At 52.6% G+C, this 12,920-nt stretch overlaps 1 protein-coding gene across 1 annotated transcript; it reads right to left on the reverse strand.

Annotated features, from left to right (window-relative positions):
• Positions 1 to 601: 601 nt before the first annotated feature.
• On the reverse strand, positions 602 to 8,491 carry LOC141998055 (maestro heat-like repeat-containing protein family member 7). Its single transcript, XM_074970692.1, has 9 exons — positions 8,456 to 8,491; positions 6,563 to 6,719; positions 6,040 to 6,137; positions 5,557 to 5,679; positions 4,994 to 5,073; positions 4,450 to 4,555; positions 3,892 to 3,987; positions 2,376 to 3,139; positions 602 to 1,220 (listed from the first exon to the last, which is right to left on the reverse strand). The coding sequence occupies exons 1-8, from the start codon at positions 8,489 to 8,491 to the stop codon at positions 3,086 to 3,088; spliced, it is 750 nt and encodes a 249-aa protein (XP_074826793.1). The 3' UTR covers positions 602 to 1,220; positions 2,376 to 3,085.
• Between the last annotated feature and the right edge of the window lie 4,429 nt (positions 8,492 to 12,920).

Here is a 12,920-nt window from a genome sequence, read left to right on the forward strand (position 1 = left end):
GGGAGTTATATTTGAAAGGAGTTCTTCATCCTCTCCCACTCTCATCCAGGGGTGCCGGAACAGGGGAGACCAGGGCCCACCACTTTTTTCTGGCCATAAGTGTGAGCGACTGGATGAGGGGGAAGGGGGGGCAATGTTTTGGGGGCAAGGGGCGGCGTGAAGTGGGAGCTCAGGGAGAAAGGCGGCATGAGGGGGGGCCTCAGGGTAAGGGGCGGTTTGAGGGGGCCGGACCTCGAGGAGAAGGGGTGGCACAGGGGCTGGGCTACAGTTTGGGTGCCAGCAGCCCCCCCACTTTTAGGAATCTCTTGCCCATCCTGCCCTCATTCCAAATTCATTTGTAACAGTAAGAAAACTTTGAGCAACAAGGAGACTCAGAGACCCACACTATTACCGCTGAAATCCTCACCCGCCCCTGGAGCTGGGCAAACAGAAGTTTTTGGTCGCTGGCAATTCCAAAAAAAGAGATGGAAAAAAACTGGTTTCAGGTTGAACAAAACTAAATTTTTTCCAAATTTTTGAAAAACCAAAAAGCTTAAAAATAAAACAAAACCCAGGAACATTTCAAGGGTTGTAAGTTTTTGAATTTTTAAAATAAAATTGAAGGACATTTTTAAACAAAAAATTTGTTTCAAGCTGAAAAATCAAAATAGTTTGTTTGGAAAGTGTCTAAACGAAATGCTTCGACTTGTTAAGAACTGGGGGGAGGGGCTGGACGTGAACAATTCAGCAGAACGGATACGAATTCGCAAACTGCTGAATCTGCATTTTTCACCTAAAATTGGTTTAGATGAAAAGTTTCGCCCAGTCTAGTCCCCACCATTGAGGGGCACCGTAAGAAGGATCAGCTCTTCTAGCTGGTTTCCCAGCCCAAGTCTGTCTCCATTTAATGGGTCCCTCCCCCCCACTCCGCTTTAGGGTTGCCAATTTTAATTGGACATATTCCTGAAGATTTTATCACATGCCATAATCTCGATTCCTGTTTCTGGTTCCCTGGGCCTAGTCCCCGTCCCTGTCACACACTGCGGGGAGCTCAGATTCCTGTGAATCCTGCGGCTTTCCAGGCTGCTGGGAGGGATGAGTCAGCAGCTTCCTGAAAACGAGTCGCGAGTAGGCAAACACTTTCCCCCTACCTTTCCAAAACCCACATAGGTATAGTAAGACTAGCACCCCCACCACTGCCACCACTCCACGCACCATGGGACGATTCCAGGACGCTGGCTCTGAAACAAAAGAGAGAGAAAGGCCCCATTACTAAGGGACTCCGTTCAATCATTCCACTGCTGCCATGAGGATCCCAGAAGATGAAGACGTTCCTGGGATACAGTAAGAGCTGAGTTGGGTCGTGTGCACATGGGCACCACTCAGAGCAGCGGGAATGAGATCTCCAGGCTCATTATCCCCATCGGCCAACCTGACGGAGAGAGAAAGGTGAGCCCGGCAAAGCAGCCCCTGTTCCAGAGTCTGGGAACTGGGATTTTTAAGATGCTCCAGGATGGGGTCCCTCAGGTCTTAAGGTTAGAGGGGACGGTTAGGATTATCTACTCCAGCGTCTCCTGAAGCGTGGGGAAGGCCTAGCCGTGGTGGGAAGAGTGGGGTTTGAAGATGTATCCAGGAAAATGGGGGGTGGGGTCGCTAACACATTGCTGACGGGTGAGGGGCACGATTGGTTTCTTTGCCTTGAGGAGGGGGCTCAGCTTTTAAAAGTTTGGGGAACAATAATTTAGTCTGAGCCCTGGCATAACCCAGGCCAGAGAACGTCGCCTACTTATTCCTGCACCCAGTCCAGTGATTTGTTACACTGACTTGGCATTGAGAGGGATTTTATCGTATGCTGAAATCCAGCTGCAGAAGGGAAAGAGCATTAGAAGCTGAAAGACCCCAGAAGTGGCTCTGATTTTCTACTCGAAATAACCACCCGGGGCTGATTTTCCCCGACCCAGTGCCTTGCAGTCATGCACTCAGCACCGAGTGAGTCTGGAGTGCAGGCAGGCTCCCAAATCCAGACAGTGGCTCTTCACACTCACGCCCTGAGTGCCCATCCTGCAAACACTTATGCACCTGAGCCCTCCCACTGCCATCCAAGGCTACTCCTGGGGATGGAGTTAATCACGTGGCTAAAGCGTTTGCAGAGGTTCCAAAGAGCTGAGGCTCCGTGTAAAAGGAACATTACTTCAGTTATTCCAATCTTGGGTTGATGAGATGCTCCTGCCCGCCCCCTCCCTTCACAGCTGAGTCTCCCACCCAGTGGAATTCTCCAAGGAACTTCCCACTCCGAGACCCGAGACACCGTGGCCAGTGCTAGCTATCCCTCTGACCCAATCCCATGCTTCAGGACATAGTCTGAACGCCACCGAGGTCAGTAATTAATTCCCCACCTGCATTTACAGGCCACAGTGTCTAGGGTCTCGGAGTGGGAAGTTCCCTGGAGAGTGACCAGAGAGATTGAAGTGATAGCTGGGAGTGCTGGTAGCGTAGGGCCTGAGGAGAGAGTCTACATAACCAGACAATCCTGCTGTCAGGGTGCCAATGCCTGACATGATGGGGCGCCCACAATTTCCAGGTTTATGGATCTTGGGTAGCAGATAGAAGACCTCTGGTAGGGGCTCTAGGGGTGTGTCTGTGCAGATTTGTTCTTGTGCTTTTTCAGGGAGTTTCCTGAGCAGATGGTGTAGTTTCTTTTGGTAACCCTCAGTGGGATCAGAGGGTAATGGCTTGTAGAAAGTGGTGTTGAAGAGCTGCCGAGCAGCCTCTTGTTCATATTCCAACCTATTCATGATGACGACAGCACCTCCTTTGTCAGCCTTTTTGATTATGATGTCTGAGCTGTTTCTGAGGCTGTGGATGGCGTTGTGTTGTGCACGGCTGAGGTTATGGGGCAAGTGGTGCTGCTTTTCCACAATTTCAGCCCGTGCACGTCGGCGGAAGCACTCTATGTAAAAGTCCAGTCTGTTGTTTCGACCTTCAGGAGGAGTCCACCCAGAATCCTTCCTTTTGTAGTCTTGGTAGGAAGCTCTCTGTGGGTTAGTATGTTGTTCAGAGGTGTGCTGGAAATATTCCTTGAGTCGGAGAGGTCAAAAATAGGATTCTAGGTCACCACTAGCTCCTGGGACACCCTGGACACGACCCAGAAGTTGACATGCTGTGGGGAAAGGAGGCAGGTCAGACTCAATGGCCAACTGCACCTGCTTTGCAAATGAGCCCCATACCTCCAGACCCAGGGGCCTGAGACATTCTGCGCAGGGGGGAATATCTGAGGCCTTGATGGCAGAGCTTTAGAAGGGGATTCTTTCCCCCAGGACACAGCTTGTACCTTGCAGGTCACAACTTGTCAGCATCTCTCTAGATTGGGACAATGTTCAGGGTCGGAGCTGGTCCCCTCCTCCCAGAACTCCTGATTCCTGAACAGTTCACCAGAAAGGAGACTGAACCCTCACCCTTCCCTGCTACGCAAATCCTTGGGGGGGCGTAGGGAGTGACTGAGAGCACAATCCCCCCAGGAATTTCAGAGCAGATCAGAGGGAAGGGCTGATTCCCTGGGGTCCTCTTGTTTCTCTAGGAAGGAGCGTGTGCCTCTTCTCTGAGAACCATCTCCCAAATCTCATGGGGTGTGTGTGTTGGAGGGGTGGGGGAAGGGTGGGTTTTCAGACTCTGACTCCACAAGACAGCCAGGAGCCCTGTGGTTCGTGCTCCGCAAAACCAGGCAGAGCTCAGGCTTGAAGTCCCAGCTCCTTCCTCTGTCCCTCAAGAAGGAAGGACCTGACACTGCATTGCACTGACCTCCCCAACCAAGGACGGCCCACTGGGGACCCAGCTAGGAGGACAGAGTAGAAAATGGATCTTCCAGTCTCTCCTTACCAGTCCCCCAAAGAGTTAAGGTAAAACGGGGCTCACCTCCAAGATGAAGTGGAGCCTGTCTGTGTCTGGGGACTCTGCCAGCAGATTCCCCAGCATGGCATCCAGGACCTCTGGGATGACTTTGTGCAGAGCCTGCAAAGCATGGGTCAGAGTTAGGGAACCTGGGCCTACACCTGCCACAGGATGGGAAGAGGGGTCTCTGGGAAGCACTGGGGAGACTCCCAAACACATCTCCTGGCCTCTCATCTTCACATCCCACTGCAGGCAATTCGCAAGAATTGATGACCCCTGGACCTTTGATCCGTGAGCTTAGCAGGTCTCTGCAGAGAGCCTTGTAGGCAGAAGAGTATGAAACAGCCAAGTTGCTATGGATGGAAGCTGGGCTTCTGGGCAAAACACGGCTTATGGAAGAAAGAAAGAAAGAAAGAAATCCCCCAGAGAGGGGTAATCTCTTCCCTGCTGGAGGGAAGGATCCAACCCTGAAGCTTGTTCCATCTCCGCTACCCCACCCCTAAATCTGGAGCTCCAGCGAATCAAGGGAGCAGGACCAAGGACCACTCTGGAAGATGAGCAGGATGGAGGAGGAGGATGTACCTGGATGCTGGTGGTGTCCTTCTCCATGCCCAGGGTGAAGACGGAGTGAAGGGCAGCTCGCAAGAGGTGGGTCTCTAGGGCTGGCTCCAGGGCAGGTTTCATGGTGCTGGCAAGAGAGAGGAGCTGGTATTAGACTGTGCAGTACGGGGGTGGGACTGTCGCCAACACGGACACCAACCCACAGGGATAGAGGCACAGGCTGGCGAGAATGGAAACTGAGGCACTGAGCTCGGGAATGACAAGGCCAAGGCGTCCCAGACAGACAGTGGCAGGACAGGAATAGCTCCTGTTCCCTGGAGCCTGCTGCCCCTACTGTATCTGAGCCCGGGAGTGAGCCCCTCTCAAGGCCCCTGTCATGTTATGGGAGTGAAAAGAAGAGCTCCGCCAGGAGAGAGTGACCCTTCCCACCCCACCATCTCTGCCAGAGGCGCCACTCTTGGGAGGTGACCTGGGAGGGACAGTGACGGTGACTCCCAGCCTTGGGCCTGAGCAGCACTGGGGTGAGGGGAGCCAGAGGGGTGGGGGGGTGGGGCTGTCTCGGTACCAGAGGTTGCCCACTGCAGCCAGGGAGTGGGCGAGGATGGCGCTGGGTGACGAGTCATCGGGAAGCTCCTCGATGAACTCCTGTGAGACGCGAAGGAGACAAAGGAGCGTGTGAGATTCAGGCCCGACTGACACCTCCCAGTGAGGAGATGACACAGCCAGTGCCCCACATGGCCAGCAGGATCCCCCACCACCTCCCGCTCCCCCGATTCCTTCCTGCCCATCCGACTTGTCCCCCTTCCCGGATTCCTGCCCAGCTCACTCCCAATCCCCTTCTCTCCTCCTCCCTGTCAAAACTGCCCCCACTCAGCCCCATCCCGACGACCGAGCTGGGACCATGTGATTCCTTGTCCCCCACTCTCAGCTGCCATCCAGCCACACAATTCCCCCCCTGCCCACTACCCACCAATCTCAGAATTTCTCCCAAGTCTTCAGCCCCAGCAATCCCTGCCCTCTGCTGCCCCCTCCAACACCACCCAGCCCCCACCCATTAGCCTGGCCATACCCCTGCCAATCCCATGTCCCTCTCCTCCCACCAGCTGCCATATGGCGTGTCTCACTCACCACGATCCTCTTCACCACAGCCGCCTTGCAGCAGCGCGGCTCCAGCGTGTCCTCCCCTCTCTCCCGTGCAGCCAGACATGCGGGGTAGATGGCCTGAAGGAACAGGAGCTGCTGCCCCTCATCCTGTACCCACCAGGAGTGGGGTATAGCGAGAGAGAACCTGTTAGGGAAGGACCTTCCTACCCCACCCACACCAGCTCCAGGGCTCAGGCCTCAATGGGGGATTGTGGGGACCCGCCGATTGTCCAAATCCCCCACCACTCCTACACAAGCAGGATCAGGAACTGGGACAGTGCCTGTGGGCGGAGACGACCTCGGTTGTTGTGGGACAAACACCCCCATCTTGGGGGTCCCACCTCATGGATGTAAAAGGGCCCCATTTGGGGTGGTGGATCAGGAGGGACAAGACCCTCGGCAGGGGGTGGGGATGCTGGGAAGGGACAGGGCAATCTTGGTTCCAGCCCAGGTGGGGAACATTTGTACCTTATGTCTGCACTGGAGCTGCTCTCGGATGACCTTGAGAGCAGCTTCATCTTTGGCCACGTCCACCCCTTCCTCCTGCTCCGAATCCAGGGGGCTCCCTGCACCAGGGAGGGAAGGACAGGGGCGTGGTGGGCAGAGCAGGATTCAAGACCCCCCTTCCCACCTCAGGCACCCAGGGCAGATGGGGCCCCAGACCTCCCTCTCAGGGATGCCTTCAGCCCCCAACAGCTGCAGAAGCCCAGAGCAGAGCCCCCCTCCCCTGCCGAGGACCCCATGGGTGGTGCCTGTTCCCCCCGCCCGGAGCATCAAGGACCAAGGTGGCAGCAGCTCTTCACGCCCCCACCCCAGGTCCCCGTGCGGAAGGGGCAGCTGTGTGACGACTGCTGCTGTCTGTGGGGTTTGCGGGGCTCAGGCCAGACACCTGGGCTGGGGACCCCCCCCCCCGTATCCCTGGGAGAGCGTCTGGGCCCAGGGTGTTCACATCCCGTCCTCAGCCCTCCCGGAGCCCAGCCTGGCTCCTCACCTGGAGCAAAGCAGTGGCGCCCGTCGGCCTGGCTGCTGCCAGAGGCCCAGGTGCTGCCGCTGTCCCAGGCTGAGCTGCCGGTGCTGGGACAGGGGCCTTCCCCCTCCTGGCCGGCGGGGGCTGGAAGGGCCTCAGAGACCGGGCAGGGCGAGGCCTCCTGATGGGAACGAGGGCTGGGCTCCTGGGGCCGCTGCTGCCCACACAACCAGCCCCAGAGCCACCCTGCCCGGCGCCCCTCCTGGGCTGGGTCCTGTCTGCCAAACCGCAGCCTGGGCCAGCTCCACCGGGGCCTGGTCGGGGCCGCTCCCAGCTCGGCGCCTGCGCCGGGAGCCGGGTTCCTTTTCCAGAAGGCCGGGCACTTCCGCCGTCTGGCCTGGACGGGAGCTGCTTCCCCGCCAGCGGGGACGCAGGGCTTGCTCTGCCCCTTGGGAAGACGGCAGCTGCTTCCCTCAGGCTCTGGGGCCACCTGCAGAGCCTTCCTCCGCAACATCCGCAGGAGCCTGGCCATCCTGGAACCGAGCGGGGAGCAGGGGTGAGTCTGGGCTCAAGGCAGCCTTTCACTCATGGGCCTTTTCCGTCCCTCCTCCTCCCTGCTCCAACCACAGCAGCCCCCTCTGCCCCCACAGGAGTGCAGGGAGAGCCATCTACACACACGGGCAGGAGTTCATTGCATGATCTGCTCCCAACGTTCCCCCTCGTAATCCCTGCTGCTGCAATATCCAGGAAGTTTCATCCTTTTCCGGCAATGGGGTCAGTCCCAAAGACCATCAGTTACTCTGGACAAGGAGCCCCCTCCTCTTATCCCAGGCCACTCTCCTGCCCAGGCTAGAGAAGGAAGAGAAACCAGGAGTCCCGACTTCTCCTGGGAAACCATTCCCCACGTCAAAGTCACAAAGACCCGAGGCACAGGAAGACCAGGGCCCTCCTAGTTCCCCATTGATTTCCATGCTCAGCAGCTCACAGGCTCTGGCCCAGCTCAGAGACTCTCAGCCTGGGGAACAGTGTCCCACAAGGGAAGGGCTGGGAGCCCCATTGCTGGAACCTTTCCAAACACACTGGAGACGGCTCTGGAGAAGCTCCTGCCCGGTGTAAGAGTGAGGGGCTCTTGGGGGCTGTTTGCAAATGAAATCCCCCTTTGGAGATATCCTCTCCCCCTGTTTCTGCCTCTCCCCACACAGACAGGGGAAGCCACCGAGGAACCCGAATGCCACTCACTTGCTCTCAGTGATGGTACGATGGATGGTGGATGTTCAGGGTCAGCAGACGTCCCTCGCCCTCCTCCTCACTCCGCAAGCCCAAGGCAGGCTGGAGAGGGTGGTGACCTCAGGAGTTACCCTGCCCAGCCAGCAGGCAGGGTGATGACACGAGGGCGATCGACTGACTGTGAAAACAAGAGTCTGTCTTATTGCCAAGGGATGGAGAAACTCAGCAAGCAGCAGGGGGGTGCAGAACACTGCCCTAGGGCGGAGGTGACAGCGCCTGCAGGATCCTGACATCCCAGCACTTCCAGAGCCCAGGAAATAAGGTGTGAACATTTTCATGGAAACCGTTTTCTGTCAGAAAATCCATTCAGGCGAAACCACTTTGTTTCTTGAAATCATAACAAGTAAGATGAAAATTCTTTGCAAAAATATTTGTTTGCAAAACAAGAGCATCTCCTGTCCGTCACAGTGCATTAAACTGTCTCGTCGTACACAAAGGGGAGACACTATGATCTAGAACATTAGATGAGATGCTTCAGGCTGAGCTAAGTAGTTGCTGCTCTTCACAATTTCAAAATAATTAAATGCAAATCAAATCGAATATTTGGTCATAATCTGCTATGGCTCAGTGTGATAGGACACCCCCTAGGTGGTGATAGGACACCCCTATTTTGCTCCTAATATACTTTACCAACTCCTTCTTACTGTCCTTAGCCCTGCCAGCCATGGGTTATTCCCTGATGTCTTTAGCTTCCCTTATCCATTTTCTACACTTCACAACTTCTAATGCATATCAATTGCTATCTATTTCCTCTTTTTTCCCTTCATTTTATGTTACTTTTTTATTTCTAATTGCTGGTTCACTTCACCACTGAACCAGGATGGGCTTTTAGGCAAAGTTGTTCTCTTTCTCGACTGTAGAATCATTACAGGGTTTTTTTTCATTTGTTTATTTTTGTTGTTGCCATCTAATAAACTCTTCCTAAAGAACTCCCCATTTTCAATCATATTTTTTCTGTCAAATTTTTTCTTCCTGGTCAATTTTGCTCATAATTTTCCTTAGCTTTGGGAAGTTTCCCCTTTTGAAGCATCAAGCATATATATGTTACTTGTTGGGACTAACCTTTGTTTGCCCATATTGAATGTAATCAGGTCATGATCACTGATCCCTAGGCAATCACCCACTTCCAGTCCAGTGATTATCCATCGTGAGATCCAAAATAATTACCTCATTTGAGGGGCAATATCTTTTCCTTTAGCAAACAGTGATAATTTTTAGACAATCTAACGATGTTTTACCCCTGGCTACATGAAACGTCCAGCATATGTCTCCCAAACTGGAGTAATCCATAATCAACACATTTTTTCTTTCCAGACATTACAGACAGGTGCTTATGGAGTAACTCCTCTTGTTCTTTAATTTGATTCGATGGTCTATAATAGACCCACACCAGTGTCTTCTCCTGGACTTGGTAAGTTAGCACATGGAGCCATGTACCAATATTCTGACTCATACAGCAGTATTGGCAGAAGCATTCTCACAGATATGCTGATTTTTTATTCAAATGTGTTTGGCCCTGCATCTCATGTAGAGTTGGAATATGAGGAAAGCCAGTGAATGAAACATCCTGGCTGCAGAACTGAGCTGGATGAGGGGGGATGTTGAGAGTCTCAGGACTGCAGAAAAGAAATGACAATGTGATAAGAAAATGACTAGGGCAAGAAATAACACTGTTACATAAGATTCAAGAAACCATGACGTGGTTTGGACATGGGCCAAGAATGGATCAGAAATCACATGTGGTGATGCATACCAGAGTACCAAGCAACTAGAAATAGAGGAAGCCCGAGGCTGCATGGGCTAATCATGGTGAAGAACATAGAATAAAAAGATTTAAAGATGATGGAAGCCAAGACTCTGATACAAGACAGAAGGTGGTGGGAAGACTTCATCCAGACCCATCATTGCTGCTCAGCTGATGGGCAGGAAACAAAGGAGAAGACACTGAACCATATGCATGTAAGATCCTGCAGTTCCAAGTTATCAATCACTCTAAAACAGGTAATGGTGTCTTTCATACAGAACGCCACCTCCCACCCCCCTGCCAACACACACAAACACCTCTTTTGCCCGCAGAGATATTAATGTTGCAATCATAAGGATCATCCCACCAATTTTCAGTGAAGCCAATTCTATCAAATTTCTTCTCATCAGGGAGAACCTCCAGCTACTCCTACCTCTCACCCAGATTCCCAGCATTTGGTACAGAGCAACTAATTCCCCCGCCCGCCCCCACTGCTTTTTCACATCCTTTGCCACATTGGTTCAATTTGTTTGTGGCACGCTGAGTTGTGTATGTACTGCATTTGCCTTCTTAGCACCCTCCCCTCTCATTTCTAATTTAACATGGGCCTAGCTGCTCCCGCTCATCTCCAGAGAAGATTAGCCCCCCTGTCTGGGAGATACAGGCTGTCCCATTCAGACAGCCCTCCTCTCCCATGGAAATGTGGCCCCATATTCAACAAAACCCAAACCATCAGGTTCAGACCTGTTGCACTGCCAATGATTCACTTCCAGTATTTTCCACCTTTTCTCACTCATAGGACCAGAAGGACCCTTTGCGCAGGACTCTAGCACATGGTTCTACGGGAGCACCAGCTGGCCGCTAAGGCCAGCTTACTGTTTCAATGTGGACTTTGGGACAGTGAACAAAATTTTGGGTCATTTGAGCTCTGGGTTCCAGAGATACCGCGTCCCCCAAAGAAAGAACTTTTCGTAAAGTAGAGGGATTCTACCAACTTTTTTTGTGCCGACCTAGGGGGTCAAACCATGTCTCTGAGCCTGACCGCAAGGGTAACAGTCATTTGACACTTATCCTAGTTAGTGTACAGCAACCGCTGCGTCTTGGGAGGAGCAAAAGAGAGCACAGTGTTCACCGGGGAATTTAGCTCTCGCGATTGGTGTGTGTCTAACATTCATTTGCCAAACGGTTTACATGGCATATGTGAAGACAGAGGGTCAAAGGGACTTGCTAGCCAGAAAAGATAAACAAGAACTCTGAGGGTTCAAGGCAACAAGTTACAGCCATTGAACCCGAGTGAAAGCCAGGCCCTGGGAATCTGAGTTTGGCCCTCGGGAGAAATAGACTTGTGTTGCTAAAATCTGCCTCTGTCAAAGGGTTCTTTTTTCCCCAATTTTTGCAGAATGGAATCGAAGCTGGGCAGAAGTGCAGCAGGCTCTGAAATAGCTTTAGGAAAGATGGGGATAAACTGGAGAGAGGCCAGAGGAGAGCAGCACAAATGAAAGGTTTAGACATTCTGGCCTCTGAAGAAAGGTTAAAAAAAAAACTGGGCAGGTTTGGTCTTGAGGAAAGAAGACTGCGGAGGGGACCTGCTCACAGTCTTCCAATAGGTTGTGGGCTGCTATAGAGGGTATGAGAATCAATGGTTATCCATGGCCCCTGAAGGTAGGACAAGAACTAATCGGCTCAATCTGCAGCATGGGAGATTTGGCTTAGTATCAAGCTGTCCTTCAGCGGCTCAAGAGCATGAATGCCAACCTCGGGGCAGACTACCACAGACAGGGCCCAAAGCCCAGCTGAGTTCTATACTTAGATTTCACCCACCAGATCTTAAATGTAAACTCTTCAGGCCCCAGTAGCCTAACCATGGAGTCACAGGCAGCCTCCTTGGACACTCGTATTTCTTGCCATCTAGGTATGCTTCCTTACATGATAGATGGTCCCTTAAACCCAAAATCACAACAATATTCACATTACTCCCAGTCCCATAGGACCGGTCATGTACCCCAGGTCAGTTGCACGGTAGATCGTACACCAAAGACAACGCTTGTAGCCAATCCAGTAATAAACTAGCTAAAGATTTATTAACTAAGGAAAAGAAATGGGAGTTATTTATATAGGGAAATGGAGTTATTTATAAAGCAGTTAAATGTATACACACAAACGAGTCACAGTCTTTAGTTTCAAAGGTAATTAGAGTTTCTATTGTAATTAAACTTTACACGCTTTTTAGGGCTATCCCAGGCTGTATAGCTGGGGATCCTGTGCTTTTTATTAGAAATCTTGCCCTGTGTGTCCAGCAACACAGAGATAACTTAGTCCTTCTTGTTGTGTGTGTGTGTGTATGTGTGTGTGTGGGAGGGGGGTAGTCCTCTTTCCTTGCAACCCCTCGACAGGAGGAATAGGGCTGCATATCCCCAACTCATGGCAGGAGTGGGGGTGGGGGGGGCAGGAAGAGCGATGAACAGAGTCTTTTGTTCTGTGCTGCTCACTGATGGGTCATCTGCTGTTGATGTACCTTCACGAAACCAGTACTTTACAATAGTTGATGTCCGGTAATTTGCCTGGCGCCGGAGAAAATGACATTCCGTCTGTAGGAAGTGAGGATTTTACACTAGCTAATGCTGAGGTTTAGGAAGGACGGGAGTGGAACAGAGTTAGGCCTGGCCTACACTACAGAATTACTTTGGGATAACTTACGTCGCTCAGGGGTGTTATACCAAGCTAAGCACCGATGTAGACAGCCCTAGGCCGGTGGGGAGCCTCTCCCGCCGACGTCGCTGTCTCCTCTCGCGGAGGTGGAGTTATTAAGCCGACGGGCAAGCTCTCTGCCATTGGCTTAGAGCATCTTCACCAGAAGCGCGACAGCGGGACAGCTGCGCTGCTGGAAATTTGTAGCGTAGCCGTGTGCCCTTAGGCCTCGTCTATGCTTACAATTTGGGTCGTCCCCAGTTACGTCGCTCAAGGGTGCGAAAAATCCACCCCCTTGAGCAACGTGGTTACACTGACCCAAGGCACCTTGCAGTTCTGCATTTGATTGTTCCTTCCTAAGGCCAGGTCTAGGCTACAGACTGACAGCGGTCAACGTAACGCACACCTGTAAAAATCCACACCCCTGAGCGACTTGACCTAATCCCCGGTGTAGACATGCTCTGTTGGCAGGAGAGCATCTCCCGTCGCCATAGCTACCGCCTCTCACGGAGGTGGATTAGCCACAGGGACAGTAGCAGCTCTCCCGTCGGCACCGTAGCGTCTTCATTAAAGCGCCGGAGCTGCACCGGTGCAGCTACACTCGGTAGCATTTCCAGTGTAGACAAGCCCCAAGTGGATCGCTTTGTACTGTGTCAGACCCTA

Source organism: Natator depressus, chromosome 14 (genome assembly GCF_965152275.1).
Source record: "Natator depressus isolate rNatDep1 chromosome 14, rNatDep2.hap1, whole genome shotgun sequence".
Classification (NCBI taxonomy): domain Eukaryota; kingdom Metazoa; phylum Chordata; order Testudines; family Cheloniidae; genus Natator; species Natator depressus.